This window comes from Mastacembelus armatus, chromosome 16 (assembly GCF_900324485.2).
Source record: "Mastacembelus armatus chromosome 16, fMasArm1.2, whole genome shotgun sequence".
NCBI classification, from domain to species: Eukaryota; Metazoa; Chordata; class Actinopteri; order Synbranchiformes; family Mastacembelidae; genus Mastacembelus; species Mastacembelus armatus.
The window spans coordinates 1086845-1110660 of NC_046648.1; the positions used below are offsets into that span (position 1 = coordinate 1086845).

The 23816-nt window shown below is 41.2% G+C and overlaps 1 protein-coding gene across 1 annotated transcript; it reads right to left on the minus strand.

The window, feature by feature from the left end:
* Positions 1–8854: 8854 nt before the first annotated feature.
* On the minus strand, positions 8855–23816 carry LOC113122827 (IgGFc-binding protein-like). The gene is made up of 23 exons (XM_026294434.1): positions 23728–23816; positions 23587–23634; positions 20452–21693; positions 19942–20294; positions 19185–19764; positions 18493–19091; positions 17810–18377; positions 17277–17542; positions 16844–17182; positions 16095–16668; positions 15775–15974; positions 15322–15463; positions 14911–15239; positions 14232–14811; positions 13552–14150; positions 12672–13239; positions 11956–12554; positions 11282–11849; positions 11001–11200; positions 10435–10815; positions 10047–10333; positions 9300–9350; positions 8855–9201 (listed from the first exon to the last, which is right to left on the minus strand). The coding sequence occupies exons 2-22, from the start codon at positions 23630–23632 to the stop codon at positions 9341–9343; spliced, it is 9030 nt and encodes a 3009-aa protein (XP_026150219.1). The 5' UTR covers positions 23633–23634; positions 23728–23816; the 3' UTR covers positions 8855–9201; positions 9300–9340.

Sequence of the window (23816 nt, forward strand, 5' to 3'; positions counted from 1 at the left end):
ACTGAGAACTCTTTGAAGAAGCCTTGGGGAGTTCCAGTAGGTGTAAAGATGAAATATTCTGTACCCCAGTCAGTGACAGGAAATATCACAGCAGTGTCTGCTGTGTACTGCTTGTAGCTCAAGGCAGTTACAGTCACATCTGCTGAGGCTTCAATGCGCACCGTGTCAGGACACTTCACACTGCCATATATCTCAACAGTAGTAGGGAGACTGAAGGTGGCCCCATTTCCTGCATTTATTGTTTTCTCTTCCTTAAACTTTAACGAAGGCACCTGCACTGTCACTCTCGCATTGGGCTGAACAGCAGTGATGTAGAGCTGAAAGCGAGGTGTATCATAATTTGGAAGATAATTCTGCATGAATGAGAGGAAGAACTCCCTCCCAGGCCATCCAACGTGATGTGGAACTGACAGACGGGAAGAGAAGACATAGAGAAAAACATGTCAAAAATGATTTCTTTTTCAGTTACCTAAATCAAGGAGCCAAGAACAAAACTGTGGCTCACAAATCTTATTGATGAAGAAAATACATCAAAACAGCATTAGGAAATAAATGAGACTAGTTGTGTGAATAGAAAAACTGCCTTGAGACATCTTGGATTGTGTTAGAAAGCAACAATAGGAAACCAAAGAGAAAGTGACTCAAAATATTTTAACTTCCAACTTAAATAAAATGGGATGATTGTGGTCTGTAATGGACAGACTGCATTGTTTCTTGATAAACATTATGTGGGATTTAGTCAAAGAAATAATCACTTGACTGGTTCTATGCAGCACCCTGTATGGCACTTTCAGAGGCAACTTAAATTTATAATGGAAATGTTATCAATACTTGTGCCTTTGCTGTCTAAAGAACATTTCTGGTCAACATCAGAACCTGAGGAATTTAGATCACAGTCCTGTTTCACCCATTCAGGTTGTTAATTCCACCTTTATAGCAACTGAAGGTCAATGCAAATCCCAACAAAAGCAAATTTTGATTAAACAGGTACCAGGTTTGATTTCCACTGGCTTGGGGACACAGGATGGAGAGCCTCCCTTCATCTCACACACCTCATTGGCATTGCAGGTGATACTACTGCAGGACAAAGGTCCTCTTCCTAGAAAACCATGAAGAATACCAAGAAAATGCCCACATCATTACAGGAAATTTATGTATATCATCTCTCTCAGTACATATACTCGTTAGACTACCTTTTTTCTTGATAACCCTGATGTGGTATTTAGTATTTACCAGATTTGGGGACACAGGATGGATAGTCTCCCGACATCTCACACACCTCATCCTCACTGCAGGTGATACTACTGCAGGACAAACCTTCTTCGTTTAGAAAACCATAGAGAATACAAAGAAAATGGCCACATCACTCCAGTAAATTTATGTATGATATCATCTCTTCAGTAAATATCCTCGTTATCATAACATCACTTTGGAACTGAATTGTGAGGGAAATAATCAGTCCTTAAACAGTGTGTGCACACCTTACCTGACTCTAGACATTGTGCTGGACCTGTCAGGGGAGAAGATGAGAGAAGAAAACAAGTCAAAAATGATTTTTTTTTTCAGCTAACTAAAATGAAGAAGCCAAAAACAAAACTGTTACTTACAATTCATATTTATGAAAAAAATACATCAAAACAGCATTATTAAAACTGGCATAAGACATCGTAGATTGTGTTAAAAATAAACAAGATAAGGACTAAAAATACTTTAATTTCTGAGCTAAAACCAGGGATCAATACGGGCTGTTATGAAGACTGCCTTTTACCTTGATTTTACCTACGATACAACAAAGAAACAGTCACTTGACTGACACATGCTGACAAACAATATAATTCAGTTACCAGTTCATCACAGGACTACAATATAATTGTATTATGGAAATATCATCCATAGTTATGTCTTTGCTTTTAAAATAATATTTCAGACAAGTCAAAGTGAAAGACTGAAGAATTTACATTACAGTCCTGTTTCCCCTATTCAGTATAACAGTTTCAGCTTAACAGCAGCGTAAGGTAAATTGTATTTCCAACAAAAGCAAATTGCAATTTGGACTTCAGTCCCTTATGCACTGCACTCTCAACTTATTCACCTGTTTAACATTCTACTTATTTCACACCAGCACCTGGGAAGGCTACACAACGATGGGGTTGACAACTTTGATACACTGCTGCAAGCCGAATAACTACTTGGCTTCATATTTTGCTGGGGAATTAATTAATATGTTTAATAATTGTTCATGCATTTTTTTAAAAAACAGTAAAGAATTAAGCGTATGACCAAAAAAATAAATAAAAACTTACAGCTGAGTAAAACCCCCAACGCACAAAGCAGCAACCGACTCCCCATGGCTGAAACAGAGAAATTATTTTAGTATGTTATGAGTACAATAAATGTATCCATGTGAGCCAAAGCAACACAGAGTGAATAGTGCTTACCTGCAAAGTATGATGATTTTTTTTGGTTCCATCTTTTTAAATACTCTGATGGAAAGACACCCACCCAATCTGAGTTTTAAAGCCCAACAGGTATGAAACTGGAGGAAAAAAAACCTGTTCTCTAAAACAAATTAAGGAAGATGTCCTGTGGCCTGTTTACATACTGCTGAAAATACCTATGAACCTGGACAACCTTCTTTAGACACATACTTTAATTCTCCTTAAGTCTAAAGTTACACAATAATGACAATTTCATTTCAATGACACGTCATTAACACACTATGGTTCTTCAGTGTGTTCAAGTTCTATAGCAGGAATTCCAGTGACATTGGCTGTATATCTATAATCAGGTCAATTTATTTGTTCACATTGAGCTGGACAGTAGATACTGAACAAAATAACATTGTCCATAGTAATTTACTTTGTTTAACTTATCTAACTTCCAACATAATCTGAAAACACCTCATTAACTATTCGACCTATTGTGCATCATATTACTAGTACGCATTTCCTTCTGTAGTAATAATCTACCATTTATTCCGGCTATACAATGCGAGAGGTGGGGTACACCCTGGACAAATCGCCACTACATCACAGATCTAACAAAGAAAGAATTTACCTTACTCATTTCTGTCAATGTTTGCACAGTATCATCTCTCTTCTCCAGAACAGAGTCTCGAACAAAGGCAGCACTCCATAAAAAAAAATGCATGGAAATCATCTCATGCATTACTTATTGCTTAACTTATAAATGGCTTATTTAAATATCTTCCTTTTGGCAAGTTTGTATATGTGAACAAAAATTTCACTTAAAAAGCTTGTGAAATGGGTGGATAATTCCATGAAACTACTCAAGTCAATCTTAACCAAACAGCTTTTGGCAGTGACAGTTGTTGGACGCAATGGGTGGTTTTGTGTTTTGTTAGTTTTGCAGGTACTGCATAAATACACAGCACAGTTCATGGAGAAAAAGAAAGTGTAATAAGAGAAAAAGCGAACTTGGCCCTTAAAAGTCTACATTGGACCATTTTAAACAGTATTAACAAAAAAACCCTCAAAAATTTAATCTGTGTTTATTTGGTGGTGAGACTGTAAGCAGGGCCACAGTGAACACAATTTAGTTACTTTACATATGTTTGAAGTTTAAACTAGGGTGTGCCCTTAGTTTTTTACTGGCTCATAAACAACACTGGCCTTGGATGACATGCATATGGGTTAACTTATATGAGCTGTGCTGGTAAAAATGTACCAGCACAGTCACACAAATGGTACGACCCACAATTTTTAAACCGTTTTTAGATTTAATAAGACAGATTTTCAACAAAGCACTTTAATCAGGACATTAAGATGTTCAATTATCAACCACCTTCAAAAGAAAAGATATACTTCATCCCAAAATTAAACTTAAGACAAGCAGCAGTGCTGACGGTCGGTGACACAGTGACAGCTGGAGACTTCCCGTAAGACAGATGTCACATGTCACTGATGTAGCGCTTGCAGAAGCTGGTGCGGTTCACTTTTCCATGACAGAAATTGAAGTATGTCTGTGAAGATTCTCAGTTGTCCAGGTAAAGTTATCTAGAGGTTGAGACTGATCAAGCTCCCTGGATGAGTAGTGAGACATTTTGACCTAAAAATTAGTAGTGACTCCTCTAGATGACATTATTTCTGCAGTATTAACAGTAGACAGTATTAACTTCCAAAATTCTATATGCAACCAGGTCAGAGAAGAGGACCAATTGCTCAGATGAACATTTTGGGCAATTCCCTCCAAGACAACGAGCCACACAACAGGTATTCTGCTCATTTCTCCAAACTCTTCTAAAATGTTCTAGGCAGAGATGCTCCTGCATGCCATTTGCTAAGAGGTCAGAAGCAGGATTAGTGTGTAGAAGTAGTAATGAGGTATTTACTTGGGAGACTAATGCTAACCAAATCAAAACCCATGTCTGTGTAGATGTAAGTGAGCAGCTCCAAAGAGAAAACAAGTGCAGCAGTGTTGATGTGACAGGGCATGTAGGCCTACCTCTTGACACCATCAACCTGTAAGAGATGCCAAAATTGAAGCTGATTGTTAGCACAATGTAACACATTTTGAAAACTTTTCTTTGTCAAGTTTGGATTTTTATTTTTTAGGACCTAATAAAGTTTCAAAAGATAATACTTTGTATGACTTATAATTGAAAAAAATAAAAAATACAGAGGGCAATTGCACTCACCTCAATGTTCTCTGCTCAGCTTCACACCACTCATGGATCAGAACATGCAGAAGGTGCATTTTGTCACCTCCACCACTTCCCTTCCAGCGCAGGCAAAGTCGCATGACAGCATGCTCAACAGATGGCATGCAGTGTGCAGCGAGAAGCAAACCAAAAACCAGTGTAGCCTAGTAATCACTGTCAGATTGCTACATTCGGGGAAGCTCTCATAGCATTGACCCAGGAAATAACAGACCAGAGACCAGGAAGGAAGTCTGAACGGCCAACTTTGTTTTACGTATATAAAATATAAAGTCGTAGACATAAATTGGTAGGCTACCTCTGATAACACAAAATCATTGTGGACTATTAAGTCAGAAATCACATTTGATTACATCACCTCTGAGGAATGAATATTTTTCCCTCTTTGTATATCAGTAAATCTGATGTGAACCTGTGTTGTTTTATTCACCTTTTTTCTAATTATACTTTTTACAGGCATTCAAAGTTCTTTTATTTATTGTAACTAATAAACAACATAAACATTCAGTATGAAACTTCAACTGCAAAACTACCAGATTCCAGAAAAGGAAAATAAACCAAAATGTAATGAAAAACTATTTAAAAAATAAATAAAGTTAATTACACTTTTTCAGTTCTATTTTAAATGTATTTTTCACTGTGTACTCTAGCCACGGTTTGCAGCAACCTAAATCCTACCGCTAGATGCCCTTACCCACAGTTTGGCCCACGTGCTCTTGTTCCTCAGCGGTTGGTGTACAACACCAGCAGACATTTCAAACCAATGCAAAAACCCAGCCTGTTGCATGTCTGTGCAATATATCCTACATAAAAATAAAACGTGAAAGTTTACAATAACTATGAAGAATGTATACTTAGATTTAGTTTAAGTATTAATTTACTCTGTACCATGCCTAGCTAATAGTGGAGTGGTCTGCATTTCGTTAACAGATAACATAAGCTTGCATGACATTTGCTAGCTAACGTAAGATGCTACCATCTGGCTCCTGCTTGTTCTGGTTCTAGTTTGTCTGACTACCAAAGAGACTTTCTCTGTATGTTTGCTAAATGCTATACTCTCATTTTTTTGTCATAATTTGAGTAAGCAGCTAGAGCTAAGCTGATTGGCTTATGTCAACATGTTTAAAGAAGTATAACCACTATTACATTACTCAACTTGAGCTTGAACACAAAATAAGAAATGTTAACATGAAATGAATAACTTTATTACTAATGTAACCTAGCTTTACTGGCAGTAACCTTCCAGAGCTATATTGGCTACACCACAAGGTTACACCACATCCCTGCTGAATGCTGATGGACAAACTCATCAGCTAGTATGGAGGGACTTAATAAAGCTATAGAAAGGCGAGGCAGCTGAGAAGCAACATGCACAGGTCAGGAAACTTTTAAAACTGCAACACATTTAGAGAAAAAGGAAGCTCACCGAGTACAGGAGCTGAATGCCACCGAAACCACACGATCCATTATACCTGTCAATAAGAAACAGACACGAACCTTGTTAAAAAGTTGGCACATAAAATGTCCTAATTTGATTATGTACAGTCAATATTTTGTCATTTTGGGTAACTGTTAATTCCTGATGGCAACGTACAGAAGTGACAGGAAATTATATGTAATTCATTAATGAAATCAGGAACTAATGATTCCCTCCTCACTAGAATAACTTAGCAATGTAAACTACCTTGCCAGTGGAGAGGAGTCTGGTTAACACCCTGTGGAGATAACGTTTAGGTAAGATAGTCTAGTTAGTTAATTTCCAGATCAGTAGTTCAGACATACTGTTGCCTCGCAGCAAGGTTCCTGGTTTGAAACCCGTCAGGGGCTGTCTGGAGATGCCCTGTGGAGATACAGTTCAGGTAAGGTTGTACTAGTTAATTTCCAGATCAGTAGATCAGACGTGGTAGAAAATGCGAGTGTTTATGTGCATTAAACCGCAGTTTAATGCGTATCCATCAATTATCTTGAACCACTTATTCCTACTAAGGGTAATAGGGATCTGCTAGAAACTATCCCAGCAAACATGCCCTTCTGGGACCTGGGTGGGGAAAAAGGGCCTTGTTGGGGCAGCCTAGTTTGGGTCTCATTACATTACAATGCTAACCACCAAGCCACCGTGTAATGTCACTTCACATTTCATTTAAAATGACACAGCTCACCTTCTGACCACAGAGGTAACATTAACACAAACTTCTCACAAAGGTTCGTAGGTTCAGAGGTTAACGGCTAATTATCGATTAGCTTAACTCGCAAATACCATGCTAACAAATTATATTAATTAGGTTGTTAAAACATTACGATACGACAAATAACGTTACACACGTCAACTATGACTGCTCACCTAACAGAAGAATGTTATACTAGCAGGTAATTTAAGGCTGATGAGTGAAGAAAGTAGGCAGCTCGCCAATGGACTGTCGCGAAAAGGCCACAAAGCGGCGCTGTCGTAATACCTCAGAGGCATTGCACAAAAACTGTATCCCAATTCAGGGGGCGCATCCTTTGAAGGACTCGGTCTACAAAAGGACAGTCTTCGTAGCCGTAGAGAACCGCTTAGCAGAGCGAAGCTGAAACAAAATACGACGGCGTAGTCTTCGGAGGATTTCCTCACCAACTGTTCCCGCCTTTACCGTTGACTTACGAAGCGCCGCTCCTGTTGCCTAGCAACCATGACCACAGTTGGTCAACGCAATTGGCGATTTTCTCACGTAATAACGGTATTTATCAAAAATATTACGGATAAAATATTAATTGACATTCAGCTCCGGGACCATGGCAAGATATTAGTTTGTAGGGGGACCCTGTTATGGTCATTAATATTAAAACCCGCGCTCTAGTAGCAAGCTGTTCTCTCCGCAGCCTTCAGACTGACCTGAATAAAAACATTAGCTAACCGCTTGCCTGGTTTAGAGGCGCATGTGGTGAGTATCACAGTTTTAAAATTACAACAATTTTAGCCTGCTTCACATGGGTGTTTGATTTCACTTAATGTTTGTGTAGGTAATGAAGCAGTGTAATCCATAGACAGGCTATACAGTTGTAAAAAGGCACAGTGGAGTAACTAGCTAACGTTAGCTTAATTACATTCGGTCGGACTTGTCGAATCACTCCATCAAACAGACCCTCATGGTTTGCAAACCATGTCAGATGTCGAGATAAAAAAAAAGTCCCCTTAGATTTAATAATCACCAAATGAAATGTAGAGGTTGCTCACACGCAGCCACGTTTACTCCAGTTTCACTGCACTTTTCCCTCCCAACCGTGTTGTGTCGTGTGCAGGGCCTGTTCTACCAAGGTTCACTGCTTTGGTATGTAAATTAAAATTTGTAAATTATGCAAGTTTCTATATAAAATACTATACCACAGACGATTTTAATCCAAAACCTCTCAATATCAAATTATATAAAAATATGTAACTAATGTGAAATAGGCGATTGCCTAAATGTTCACTCCTGTAAAAATTTTGTGAAGCTGTGTGGCTGGTTTGTTAGGGTTTGGTGCTGTCAGAATGGTGTGTCCATTAAAATACAAGAGAATCCATGACTTCTATTTCCAGTTTATTTGTTTGTATGCTGATTCAGGATTCCATAAACGGATATTGTTGGTATCTACAATTACACAAACGAATGCAGTAAGTAAACTAATAAAGAAAGTACATTCACAGAATATTAAATTAACCTCAAACATATTCCAAATATAAACTGAATTTATTACTCTATATAAACACTAAATCAACATAGAGCACTACTTCAAATAAACATTCTAAAGAAAACGATGTGACAGATCTTACATCAACTATGCTGATACAGCTAGACAATTAATATACCTACAGCGTATATTACAGCACAGATAGCGCGACTCAACGCTAATACAGGTGAATAGTAGCGATAAACCCTCTCGAGAACATGCAGACCCCACAGAGAAGGGCCCCTGCTGGGTTTTGAACCAGGAACCTTACTTCAGCAGAAAGGATAATCATATTTAAGGCTGAAATAGACTGACTGAGCAAGGAAAGGCTGGTATTGAGTTGCATTTGATATTTGTTAAATGGGTTTGGACTGGTTTGGTTACTGGTGGACAGTAACCCTCAAGGACTAGAGTTTGACAACCCTGCTCTAGAGGTTTTGTAGAATTAAACAGTAAACATTTGGGGAATAATCACAAATAAGTCAAACATACAGAGTAATGAAAAAGTATTTATTGGTAAGAACAGTAATGAGATCATATTTTGTGAAACACAGACACGTAAAACTTGATAGAGAGATGCAGTTTTTATTATTATTTCTTATTCTCAGTTGTAGTCATGTGGAAAGGAAAGGATATAACTACATCCTCCACCAGATGGAGATGTTTATCAAGAATGAGACAAACTTTGCTACTATTCTAAAGTGAACAACAGACCAGACTGTCAGTAACAACCCAAAACCATTTCATGAATCAAGAGGAAGTGCAGAAATAAATGAAAAGTAAGATTGCCTGTAAACCAGCAAGTTTAGCCAAACAACTTCACTTTCTTCTTCATCCTGTTTGATGGGGGTAAAATGCACGATGTCAGTAACTGTTTATTTCACAAGGAATTTTTAAGTCATAGATCTGAAAGGACAAAAACTTTAGTTTTTACCTGTATAACGGCTGCTTTCTTTCACAGCAGAACCAACATTTCTACAGGCCACTAAAATGAGACAAAAAACATTGCAGTCAAAGGGCAGTGGAGCAAAAAGGTCCTGTTTACTCATAATACAACACAGATTATAAGCAAAATGTCTGAAACTTTATTTTAAAGGCAAATGCAAACACTCAGAAGTCATTTCTTGTCTTGGTTAGGGTGTGGTGTTGAGAGGATTCATGAAACAAGACAACTACTCTGCATAAAGGAGGATGCACAAAATGTAATTCTCTAAGGGACTGACTGAAAGTTAAAACACAAAATTAGACAAGGGATCAAATTAATATCGCACCAGATGAGTCTTAAGTGTCCTTGGATGACAAGCAGTGATTGGATTGCAAGCTTGGTAGCTTTTGTTGGTCGTGCCTGTCACTCTCACCTGCTTTTTATCAGTAATTGCCATAGAGGATTCTCTGGCATTTGTTAATTAAGTTGGACCAAATGCAATTAAAAACCACACTCATTGCTTTAAAAGGGCTCTGTGGAGTCCTTGTTTAGTTCTTGCTGTTAAAAGAATAAGCGGTTGAATGGTCATAGCACCATCCCATCTCTTGCTGATCTGTACTTGATTATTTCAGTGGTCAAATTAAGTCTGCAGTTTGCATAATAAAGGGCAAGATTGAGTTCAAGATTAAAACTTCCACTCTAAGTAGAATTGAAGGTGAAAAGTGAAGCTGAGCGGTGTGTGTTTTAAACACTCACCATCTAGAAAAGTCCCCAGCGCTCCAGGAGCCAATAACCACAGACACGTCAGTGGCGATTTTCCCATCTGCAGTCGTCATATCATCTTTGGAGTTGTTATTGTAGTTTCCACAGGCACCGCACATTTTACCAGACAGGCTGCTATCAACAATAACAGTGACCTTCTGTGACACTGAGTAGGTGACTCGCACAACTGATGCAATATCGATGATCACAGTATTGCCTGAGATTTGGACAGATAGTTCATCCATCACTTTGCTGGGAAGAGACACTTTCCTACCATTTACCTGCATGGCATAAAAAAAGGAAAATCAATTTAGACAAATTGACAATATCCTGATTATTACTGCCAACATGAAACTATGTTGTCTCAGGCAACTCTTCTCACCCATGTCTCCTGCTGGCTGTTCACAGTGACAATGGTTTGCTTGAAGAAAACGTACACAGAGGCAACAGTAGGAGATGCCCCTTCACTGCAGACCCTGACGTCCACGACCACACGGAACCACAGCTTTGTGCTCTCGTCGCACAGGGAGGCTATATCAAACGCCCCCTGAGCTTCTATTACTCCAGACATGCCATCAAAGGAGGTAAGGAGGCCAATATGGTTGATCTTACAGCGGCCCTGTTTAACGTGACAACCTCTGACCCCATCTCTTAAACCACATTCCTCCCCACTGGCACAGGACAGTTTTTCACACTTCATCAGCCCAGATGCCTGGCACACACACTTGGAGCTACAGTCTTTGTCCACCACTGCTTGGCCCACCTAGAAACATATATTTTGTATAATGTTCAAATGATTTCTCTTCCAGGTCACATGGGTAAATGTTATGACAGGAACAGACAATGTCATGTTATTTTTAGATGCAAAAGGTATTTTGTTCCTGACTAACTTTGTGTTGTAGCACAATTACTATGTTTGATATCAAAGTAAAATGTCAGTAGTTTTACCGTCAGATATCTGCCGTCATGCAGACATCCACAGTTTTCCAAGGGAACACATTGGACACTATCAAAAACGAAGCCAGCATCACACTGACATCCTTCAAAAGAGCTTGCAGAACAGGAAAATGGGTAAATAAAGCCGGCACAAGTTTCAGTGCAGGTGTTGGCCCATAACTCATAGTGACTGTGTGGAGGGCAGGAAGCAGCTACAAGACAAGAAGACATTTGTAAGAAATGTAAAGAAAAACCAAGGGACATTTCTTCACTCTAGGTTTTGTGTAACTCACGGCAGAAGGAGCTGCTCCTCCATGGCTGGATTTGAGCTCCTGCACTTTGGCAGGCCAAAGCGTAGGCCTGCACACTGTTACACAGACTATCTTTGTTGTCACCCACAGCACAAACATCAAAGATACAATGAGACACATATGCTGCTGGGTCAACTTTACTGTGACAAGCTTTGAAAAGCCCATCAGGTGCACTTATGATGCCACAGGAATCAGGTTTTTCATACAAAGCAGCCTTGGCCTGATCACACACTGGGCACTGTCCTCCACAACCTCCACACCGAAATCCAGGCAAGTCCACCACCCACGCTTTCCCAAAGTCATCGACATTGTTTGTTTGTTTGCCGTCAGGAAGTAAGAAGTCATCACCACCATCCTTGTTGTAGTTGCCACAAAGACCAGACATCTTACCCTGATATGTAGAAGGCACAATCACCTCAACATAATAGACACTGTCATAGAGGACTTTCAGTCCAAAGTCTGTCTCGACAATTATGTTGAGGCCATTCTGGGTGACTCTGACACGACCATTGTCCAGGGAGAGAGGAAGGTTGAAAAGTTCATCATCAACCTGAATAAGGAAACAAGTGGAATCTCAGAAACTATTTCATGGTTGAAATTAAATTATGTACAAATGAAACCACAATACTATTCTGGATAAATGCTGTTCCACTCACAATGACTTTCCATGGCACTCGCTGCTGGATGTAGATGACATAACCATAAACTGCCACTGCAACTGACTTGGTAACAGCTACCTTTCCATTTCCATATTTCTCATTCCCCTGAGTTACAGTGAATGGTGTCAGTTGCCCTTTGTCATCATCAGAAACCTTGGCCAACACATAGACACAGGTACCCTGGAAATCAAACTTCCTTCCATCAAAAGAAATATAATGGGGGTCACCTGAAGCCACACATTTGCCTTGTCCCTCAGGGTGGCAGCCTTTCACTCCGTTCACAACTTTACAGATCTCTCCTGCACGGCACTTGGCCTTTTGGCAAGACACTGCACCATTCTCTCCACAGATGCATTGCTCTGCACATTCGTTTTCAGGATAGAAGATATCTCCTTTCCTGTAGTACTGACCATTGTACGAACAGCCACAGTCTCCCACAGGTACACAGGTACCCTCACTCAGGAGGTAATTTTCGTCACATTCGCAGGCTTCTGTACAACTCCTGTCGCAAGTGGCAAAGGAGGTTATGCTGGCACAGGTGAGTGGGCAACCCTTGGCACACAGAGCATAGTGGCTGTTAGCTGGACACACCATTGCTGTGGAACAGGATGGGAAGAGGGAGAGAAAAACAAGATAGAAGATTTAGGAAACATTTTGAAATAAGAGATTTGAATCATGAAAACATTAAAGGAAAACATAAAAAAAAAACTCACGACAGAAGGTATCTGTTCTCCAGGAGTAGATGGTGATTCCTAAGCTCTGACAGGTTGAGACATACACTTTCACTGCATCACAGACTGACCTTTGATGACCATGATACTGACAGGCATCATACACACAGTCCTCCAAGTAAGGAGCAGGATCCACGTGGCTGTGGCAATCTCTGAAAGGCCCCGTCTTGTCAGAAATAATGCCACAGTACTTCTCGCCTTGGTACGCTTTACTTTCAGAGTCGGAGCAGGCCTGGCACCCTGCCCCCTGGCAGACTGATGAACACCCTGGTACAAGGGCCACCTGCCAGCTCTCCCCCAGCTTGGCTCCATCAGTGGCAGTCTGGCCATTTGGCATGGTCAGGTCATCCTCAGCTTTTCCATTGTAGTTGCCACAAAGACCAGAGACTGCACCCTGATAGGTGCTGGGCAGAGTAACTCTCACTGTGCTCCACCAGTCAAAGGTCACAGTGATACCAGCAGCTGTCTTGACTACAGCTGTCCGGCCACTGAGAATCACCACCACCTGATTATCGTAATTCAGTGGCAATGAAGCAAGCTGCCCATTGAGCTGAAGTGCAGAAAAAAAAGGGAGGGAGAAATATTATTAGATAATAATAGATTTAACAATCTTTCTGTTGTTATTAATCCTACATGAAGGGTATTTAAATCTTACTTTGGTTATGTCTGTCTGGATCTGTCAGCAATTAAATGTCTATGGCAGAGGGCATTACCACCCAATTATTTGAATATGGATGTGTCTTATTTTTCAGTACTGTAATGGGAGTAGATGCTGTTTCTTCTAACATTAGTGTCTGATGACTTCAACAATCAATCAACAACATTATGTTTCATATATCCACACTGATCCATCCATACTTACCAGGACCTTGTAGGGGAATTCTTTGCTGATGGTGAGGGTAATGCCATATATGGACAACGTGACCGTCCTTGTGTAGGATACGACTTTGTTTCCCCGGTTGTCGTTCTGCACAGTCACATTGAACGGCACCAACTCAGGCTGCTGAGAGCACAGTCCCACCAGCTGATATACACACGTCCCCTGAAAGTCATACTTGTAGCCATCAAAAGTGCGGTAGTGTGGGTCACCTGAGGCTGTGCATGTGGCATGACTGATGGCATGGCAGCCACGCTCTCCATCCACTATGGTGCATCTTTCTTTGGCAGAGCAGGATGCCTCACGGCATGTAACCATGCCCATTGTGGCATGACACTCACATAGGCGAGTGCAGGGCTCATCAGCCCAGAAGCGCTGGCCGGGCTTGTAATAGCGACCCTGATAGGAGCAACCACATGTTTTAATAGGCACACAGACACCGGCACTGAGGACGTAACCTTCATCACACACACAGGTCTCAACACAGGTACCACTGCAGGTCTGCTTTTGATCAGGGAATGGGCAGGATGGCTGGCATGGGCTGGCGCAGTCTTCATAGTGGCTGTTGCGTTGACAGTTCATTGCTGGGCAGAAATTAAAAGACATCAGTCAAATAAAGAATATTTCAAAAGATTCTTTGACAAATTGTTTACTGAGATACTCACGACAGTTAAACTGTTTCCTCCAGTCCTTGATGATAATCCCTTGCTGACGACACTGCTTGTTGTAAGAGGCCAATGCCTGGCACAGCATTTTCTTGTCTCCTTTATTCATACACACATCATACACACAGCTGTTCATGAAGGCCTGCGGGTCAACACTTCCATGACATTTCTGGAACACACCATTGGTCTTGGCTGCGAGGGCCCCACAAAAAGCCTCAGTCTCATAGAGCTTAACTTGGCTACCATCACAAGCAGGGCAGGTTTTCTCACAGGTGTCCCAGCAAGGATGATCTTTGTCCTGGTCAGGGGTTTGCCAACTCTTGCCCCACTCTATAACTGAGGAGACAGGTTTCCCGGCTGGATTCAGGAGCTCATCACTAATGTCACCATTGAAATTACCACACAGACCAGAGACGAGGCCATAGTAGCTGCTGGGGAGCTTAATGACTAATTCCCAGTTCCAGTCGTACTGGACAACTAAGCCAAAGTTAGTCTGTAGTACTGCAGTGAGACCACTCTGGTATACTGAAACTTCACCGTCACCCAGTTTTAATGGCAGATTCTGCAGCTCCCCATTCACCTAAAGGAAACAGATTAGAACACTAGAATAAACAATACTGTACACTGTAGAATGAAATACTACAAATCAAACACATCAGAAAATAAACAAAAATCTTACCATAACTCGACCAATCTGGCTCTTGACAATGGTAATGGTGTACCCATATACAGATACATCTACCTCTCTCACAAAGGAAACTGCTGTGTTTCCTCGATTATCATTTCTCTCTGTGATTGAGAAAGGAACTAGCCCATCCAAGTTTCCATAAGTCTTAGAGATGATGTACTTGCAGGTGCCCTGGAAGTCATAGTTGTAACCATCAAAGGTGTGGTAGTGTGGGTCACCCCAGGCCCAGCAGATTCCAGTGAAATCAGGGACGCACACAGCTTCACCATTCTCAACAAGACACCGCTCCTTGACCCGACAATTAGCATCTTTGCAGGGATCTACACAGGTTATAAAGGGAATTTAATAAATTCAAGTCAAAAACAGTTAAATCTGGTAATACAGTGCAGTTATTTGCCTTGCCTGTGTTGTAACAGGCCCTGATTCCTTTCTTGACCATGCATTTGGTGCTTTGAGGGCAGGAGTACTTTTCGCAGATTAGTCCTTTTGCTGGATTACAGGTGCACTTCGTGTTACAGTCGTCTTCATACACAACCTCCTCAGGCTGGACAAAGGCAAAAATAGGAGAAGACATTACACGTTATAGAAGGGTCTAGACCATGTTCATTCAATCTTTACAAGAAAGAAATCTAGACAGCCAGATAGTTATATGTCAGGAGAAATCCTCTGTACCCATTTCTATGACTCAAAAAGGCAGGGCCTTGTCAACAATAATGCCACAGTACTGTGGAAAAAGTAAAGGCATCTTTATTTCCTAGTTAGCATGGTGGGGAGTAGCTTAGGCCCCTTCGATCCTCAAAAGCAAACACTTGTATATTACTGTGTATGAAATGGCTTTTTGGTGCTGAATTTTACCTTATAGGTTTTTCCATTCTCATAGCAGCCACACTCAGAAAGTCTAACACATGTCTGTCCATTGAATACAAAGCCAGCGTCACATTCACAGCCCTCTGTACATTTGGTGGAGCACTGAACAATCTGTGTGAGGCCTGGGCAGGGGTCAGAACAAGCATCTGCACACACCTCATAGTGACTGTTGGCTGGGCAGTTCATGGCTAAAAATGATCACAAGACAGGAAGAGAAACTTTTAGAGTAGAACCTGTTCTTAGTTTTAATAAGCACAATAGCTTTCAGAAGGCAGATGAGAATAAGAGGTTGACTCCTCCTAACTTACGACAAAATGAAGCAGTCCTCCAGTTGTTTACATCCACTCCTGCCATGTGACAGTTGAAGGCGTAGGATGCAATGCTGTTACACAACACCTTTTCATCACCATTGGCAACACACACATCAAATATACAGTCATTAAAGTAAGGCTGTGGGTCAAGTTTTTTATGGCACGCTGCAAAAGGTCCACTGGGTGACGTAACCATTCCACAGTTAGTGGTCTTTGAAAACACAGCCTTGCGAGCTGGGTCACATTTTGGACAGTAGTCCCCTTCGCAGCCATTGTCACACACCACATTAGGGACAGTCACCTTCCAGGAACCTCCAAACTCATTGACGTTGGTGGTGAGCTGGCGATTGGGCATTTGGAAGTCATCTTTTTGGTCACCATTGAAGTTGCCACACAAGCCACAGACTTTATCACGGTAAGTACCAGGTACTGTGACTGTCACTTGGTAGACCAGGTCATAAGTGACTAGCAGTCCGAAATTTGTTGCAACAACATAGCGCATGCCTTGTTGATAAACGAGCACAGCTCCATCATTTAGATTCAGGGGAAGGTAGTTAAACACTCCATTTACCTAAAGAAGGGACGAGGGTTATTGAGGGAAAGAATGTTAAAATATATTTGACAAGTTTATGTCTCTCTGCATTTATACTATGTGCTGCTACATGACAGAACCAACAGATTCCATTGTTTTCCAAATATGAATCTTTGTTATACGAAGAACATGAACATTTAATGTCGTTACTCACCAGGACTCCATACATGTTGTTCCTCATGATAAGAGTGAAGCCATAGACCTCCACAGCAACCAGCTTAGTGACAGACACCCCTTTGGCTTTCATCTTGGTCCATTCCACATTCTCCACCTCAACAGAGAAGGCCACCAGGTGGGTACCTTCCAGCCCACAGCTCTTGGAAAGTGTGTAGGTGCAGGTGCCTTGGAAATCAAATGTTTTCCCATCAAAAGAGCGGTAATGGGGGTCACCAGAGGCTTGGCATACACCGTTACCAACAGGGTGACATTTCTGGATGCCATTCTCTACTTTACACTTCTCATTTGGGCCACAAGTGAACTTTTTGCACACAGTCTGAGAAAAAGAGACACAAGAGAAAGGTTGAAAAGTCCAAGAGTTCACACCAACCAGTATAAAGTTAAAATTATTATTTACTTCATCACAATACCTCTCCATTTTGTGTGCATTTGCATTCCTCTTCACACTGCCCACTGGGATAAAACACTTGGCTGACGTGGTAGTAGCGATCTTTGTAGAAGCAGCCACATTGAGAAAAGGGAACGCAGGTATCTCCACTGAGGATGGATCCCTCGTCACAGGAGCAGCCTTCCTTACACTGACCCTGGCAGCCTTGAGGAGGGCCCAGACTCTGACAAGTGGCAGGGCAGGCAGTCGCACAAATGTCATAGTGGCTGTTGGCTGGACATTTCACAGCTGTACACAAGACACATAAAAGGCAACGTGAGGACAGATTCCACGAGGCAGGTATTACAAAACTGCATAAAACCCTAGAAAAGTAGAAAACACATTGTGAAGTACACATAAACAAGGACTACACTCAGAGCAGTAGAATAAAGTAAAATTAAAGTTTATTTTTTTTAAATTAATTTCTTCAATATTTGCTTTCTATACTACTACAATAAACCATGTTGACTGTACTTTTTATATAAATTATTTAATTTAAATTCATGTATTTCTCACCACAGAACTGACTGGTTCTCCAGCTGTATACTGTGGCCCCAGCGGTCTGGCAGGCAGATGTGTATGCTGTAATAGCCTGACACAGCACATCCTTCCTACCATTGTACATGCAAACGTCATAAACACAGTCTTCAAAGAAGCCAGCTGGGTCCACCTTAGCATGGCAATCACGGAAAGGCCCTTTGGGGTCTGTCAGTATACCGCAGAAATCTCCTGTTTCATACTGAACCTTCTGGGTAATGTCACAACTAGGACATACCCCCTTACAGCCACGAACACAGCCTGGGATCTCAGCCACTTGCCAGCTGTCACCAAAGTCTGCTGGTGAGACAGGTTTGTCACCATTCTTGGGAATCAGGTCATCCTGGGGTTTGCCGTTATAGTTGCCACAGAGTCCACAAACAGCTTCCATGTAGGTACTTGGCAGTGTTACAAATGCAGCACTTTCCCAGTTGAAGGAGAGTTTGAGGCCAAAATCTGTGGTAACAACAGCAAACATGCCACTCAAATATACAGATACCCGTCCTTCTGCCAGCGAGACAGGCAAGTTGAGTAGCTCATCATTCACCTGGAGAAGGACACATCATGATATTTACATAAAGAGATGAAAAAAATCAAACACAGAATCTGAACAAATCACTCAGAATTAAACTTTCACATACTAGATAACACACAGCACTTACCAAAATCCGACCCTTGTATGTCTTGGTTATGACAATGCTGAGGGAATACACTTTGATCTCCACTAACTTGGTGTAGGAAACCACCTTGCTGCCTCTGTGCTCATTCTGCACCAGCACTTCAAAAGGCACTAACTCCTTGTTCTTGGAGCAGAGTGCAACTAGTTGGTAGACACATGTACCCTGGAAGTCAAACTTCTGCTTGTCAAAGGTCTTATAATGGGGGTCACCTGTGGCCTGGCAGGTGCTGTGGGAGGCTGCTTTGCACTTTCTAATGCCTTCAACCACCTGGCACTGCTGCCCTGCCCCACAGGTTTTATCCTGGCACTCCACACGTCTGCTACCAGCAACACATTTACACCATCGCTGACAGCCCTGGTCAGCCCAGAACGATTCCCCAGCCGGGACGTATCGGCCCTCATGGGTACAACCGCACTGAGTGTCAGGCACACACTGATTTCCGCTCAAAAGAAAGCCTGCATTGCAGGTGCAGGTCTCCACACAGGGGCGCTTGCATTTGGATGGAGCAGTAGGATCAGAACAAGTGGCTGGACAGGAACTGCCACAGAGTTCATAGTGGCTGTTGGCTGGACATTTGGGAGCTTGAGGGAGAAAACGGAGAACAGATTGTAATAAATGCTTGCAACAGCATAGAAGAAAACGTATGCACATACAGTGTTTTGTACAGTACTTACGGCATTGAGCAATTGTCCTCCAATCTTCAATCTGGATCTCAGCAAGCTGGCAGGCTTCAGTGTAAGCCTCCAGTGCCTTGCAAAGAAAATGTCGAAGGCCACCTCCCATACAGACGTCATATTTACAGTTTTCCAGGTATGCTTGTGGGTCGATGGCAGCATGACATTTGCTGAATGGCCCATTTATTGTAAGTGTGATCAGCCCACAAAACGAGTCACCTGCCCAGATGTTCATCAGGCTGTTTTCACAGCGCTCACACCCTCCCACACAGTCATCTCTGCACAGAGCATCTTCTATCAGCCCTGGAACCTTCCAGCTGCTCGCAAAGGCCACAAGCCCATCTGCCTGGGTGCCAGAGGGTGTAGTGAAATCATCTTTGGGGTTGCCATTGAAATTGCCACAGAGACCACAAGTCTTACCAGCATAACTATCAGACAAAGTGACCACAAGAAAGTTATTGTAGTCATACCGGACATTTAGACCAAAATCAGCCTCAATGACAACAGAGCGACCGCTCTGAAACATCATCAGTTTGTTGTTGTTCAAGGCTACTGGTAGACTCCACAGAGTGTTGTCAATCTGCAGAGAAGAAAACAAATAGTGTAGTCTGAGTATATAACAGACATGTACAGGAATGAATGTCTGCATTTCAGTCTGTCACACAAAAAATACTTTACTATTTATAATAAGCTAAGTAAAGATCATATTAAAACATTGTATTTGAAATAGTTTATTAACAGAAATATGAAGTCTTACCCTAACACGACCTGTTTCAGACCGAACTACTGTGATGGTGACACCATACACCTTTACCGTGACCAAGCCGACATAAGACACCCTGAGGCTTTCTCTGTTCTCATTCTGGGCGAGAACCTCAAAGTCTGGAAGCTGGCCATCTGTTCCACAGTTTTTAGCAATGACATATGTGCAGGTACCCATGAAGTCATAGTATCGGCCGTCAAAGGTTCGGTAGTGAGGATCTCCCACGGCCCAGCAGGTACCACGTTTTCTTTTCACTGGCTTGGCAACACAGGATGGAGAGCCCCCCTTCATCTCACACACCTCATTGGCATTGCAGGTGATACTGCTGCAGGACAAAGGTCCTCTTCCTAGAAAACCGTAAAGAATACCAAGAAAATGCCCATGTCATTCCAGTAAATGTATGTATATCATCTCTTCAGTATTTATCCTGGTTATCATAACATCACTTTGCAACTGATTTGTGAGGGAAATAATCAGTCCTTAAACAGTGTGAGCACACCTTACCTGGCTGTAGACATTGTGCTGGGCTGCCATAACCATTCATGTGGCTGAAACCAATAGTGTAGAGAGCAAAGGTGGAACCTGAGCTGCTCACAATGTGTCTGTTCCTGCCAGGTGTGTATTTGACAGGCATCTCTGCCCAAGAGAAATCTGTCCCTGTAACCTTTTTCCACTGGACAGTAGCCGGGAGATTCACACCATCAATCCGGAGTTCTGCTATGGCACTGGTCTGTGCTACAATTAGGATTTGATTTTCAAAGTCCTTTATAGCTTTTATTGAGTAGGAGGAGCAGTAGCGGTCTGTAGACAGGATTGTCATCAAGAAAGGGTCATAATATTTATTCAAGTTCAGTGTGACACCATTGAAGAACAGGAGGACCTGAATGCCTTGATCAGCCTGAATGGACAGTGTTTCAGGACTGTGGTACTGGAGCTCCTTAAACTGCCCCCCAGTCAAACTCAAAACATCTTGACGGCTGGGATATTGCACTGTGACTTTGGTGGGCTGCGAGGCCTGGAGGAACACACTGTCATATTTTGTCTGGATGCTCAGGGGAGGCACAATGAAGCTGGATCCCCAGCCGCTTACCGGCAGGAGCTGCTCAAAAACAAAGTTACATTTTGAAAACTGCCAGGTGCAAGAGTGACCCGTGAAAACTGCAACAGGGCGTTGGGAGGTAACTCTGGTGCCAGAAAGGTCATGTGGGCTCTGGAGCTGGACACTTTCATATGGCTGCAGATCTATTACCATCTGGCTGCCGCTATTATAGACATAACCCTGGAAACTGATTGAGGCTCGTGGAAAAATTTCTACTTTGTTGCTCTCTTTACCATTTGTGATTAAGAACTCTTTGAAGAAGCCTTGGGGAGTTCCAGTAGGTGTAAAGATGAAATATTCTGTTCCCCAGTCAGTGACAGGAAATATCACAGCAGTGTCTGCTGTGTACTGCTTGTAGCTCAAGGCAGTTACAGTCACATCTGCCGAGGTTTCAATGCGCACTGTGTTCGGACACTTCACATTGCCATACATCTCAACAGGAGTAGGGAGGCAAAAGGTGGCAACATCTCCTGTATTCATTGTTTTCTCTTTCTTAAAGTTTAACGATGGCACCTGCACTGTCACTCTCGCATTGGGCTGAACAGCAGTGATGTAGAGCTGAAAGCGAGGTGTATCATAATTTTGAAGATAATTCTGCATGAATGAGAGAACGAACTCCCTTCCTGCCCATCCAGCACTAGTTGGATCTGACAAAAAAGAATAGTAACAGATATTTTGGCTTGTGTTAGAAAGAAATAGTAAACCTAAGAAGTGTACCTAAAAATACTTTTAATTTCCAAGTTAAAAAACAGATGAATGCAATGAAGGCAATCTTTTTGTAATGGACAGATTGACTGATCCTTGGGTACACTAATCACTAATCTAATTGTATAATGAAAATATTATCAATACTTGCTGTTAAAATCACATTTCAGGGAAATGTCAGAGACCAATCAATTTAAATTGCAGTCCTGTTTCACCTATTCAGTAAAATTTGTCCATGTCAATACAGCCGAGGGTAAATGGTATTTCCAGTAAATGCACATTTAAATCTAGACGATAATCCTTTATTCACTGTACACTTAACCTATTCACCTGTTTAACATTCTACTTATTTTACACCAACATGTAGCATATATGATATGAATCAAAAGAAAGATTTTCTGACACGTTTCTACATAACACTCATGTGGGTCCTCCCACAATTAAAGAATAAATCATAGATTCACTAGAAAATTGCATTTCCTGTGGAAGATATGTGTGAATGCTGAAAGCTGAACAAAGCTGCCCAACAATAGCTGAAATGCATTTCTGAATAAGCTGAATGCTGAAGAATCCTGGAAGCTGAAATGTAAAACTGGAGTTGGAAGCTTAACTTGTTTAGCTAAAAAACTATTCAACATTGCTGAAATGGGTGGAAAGAGAATGATATGATGAAGTAGAAATAAATTGGTTTTCAATTAATAAAGAAAGAAGTGAAACTAATATGAAAGAAGACAGTGTAGTGAAGGAACGTAGTAGGAGAGAGAAGGAAGGAAGATCTGAAGGAATTATATATGAGTTAAAGAAAGAAAAACAAGAATGAAACAACAAAAATGCACAATTGTAGAAAGACTGTATAGTGTAGTTTAAAAACAGATGTTGCTGAAAAATACAGAAGGTAAATGATGTATAACCAAAGCTGGTGTATTTGAAGGAAGGTTTTTTTAGAAGAAGTAAAAAGAATGAATAACTGAAAAAAGGGAAGAAATGAAGGAATGAAAGCAGCATGAGTGAAGAATTAAGTGATGTGGGAGGGGGAGTGACAGTGACACACAACTTCAAGCGCACACAGAGGAGAAGCTGAGAAAAAACTTCACCTCACAAAATGGAAGATTACAGAAAAACTATAAGACCTATCAAAATAATTATTTCACTAACAGAGCCAGGAGGCTTCAACAAAGAGACTGATCCATTTTTGGAAAATGAAGGATTAGTGGTGAGTTAGAAACAGCCTTCATTTGTGTTTTTCACCAGAACTCCTGGATCTCTTTTATAATGGGAGTTATTGAGAGACTGACCAGGCACTCTCTGTGGTTTTGGCCACCTGGTGGAAAAACCGTAGGTCCTATCAAAATGAGAAAAGCATTACCCGAAAGAAGACAAAAATCTCTACAACTTTTGAGAAAATGGTGTATGAAGAGGCAAAATTGCAGCCGTGACAGCAAATTAGAGAGAAAATTATTCAATAAACAAAAAACAGCTTCTCCCACTGTATCTGATGATGTCACCACTCTACTGCGAACATTCCGCTCCCATAGAAACCAATGTAAAATTCAGAAAAGGCCTAAAAACACCATAAAACTTAAACTGCAATTAATCAAAAACTAACAGATATCAAAAAGCTGAATACAGGACTAATAGATTATTGCCTTTAGACCTCTTTAAAGGTTGAATGGTGTTTCTAGCTGAAAGTGTGCTGAAGAAGATAGCGACCGAAAACCATAGGGATAATATGAATAATAATAAAGACACAGGATAACAATACTATGAATGCTGATTCAGCATTCACACTAATGAAATTCTAAAATAAAATTCGGCATAAGAGAAAACATACTTACAGCTGAGTAAAGCCACCAAAGCACAAAGCAGCAACAGATTCCCCATGGCTGAAAGACAGAAATTCTTATTTTAGTATGTTATTTCCGTACAATAAATGTATTCATATGACCAAACAGCTAAAACACTTGCACAGTGCTTACCTGCAAAGTATGATGATTTCTTATAGCTCTATCCTTTTTCACATGCTCTGTCAGGAACTCAACCAATAAAAGTCTTTGATGTGACTTAA

Bases quoted from the DNA above. Each gene is read 5' to 3' on its own strand.
- LOC113122827 (XM_026294434.1), bottom strand. From the start codon at position 23,632: ATGGGGAATCTGTTGCTGCTTTGTGCTTTGGTGGCTTTACTCAGCT. The intron at 14,812-14,910 runs GTAAGATTTTTG...TGTTTCCTTTAG, and splicing joins GCCAGATTGGTCGAGTTATG to GTGAATGGGGAGCTGCAGAA. The intron at 11,850-11,955 runs GTGAGTGGAACA...TTCCTTATTCAG, and splicing joins GAGTGCCATGGAAAGTCATT to GTTGATGATGAACTTTTCAA.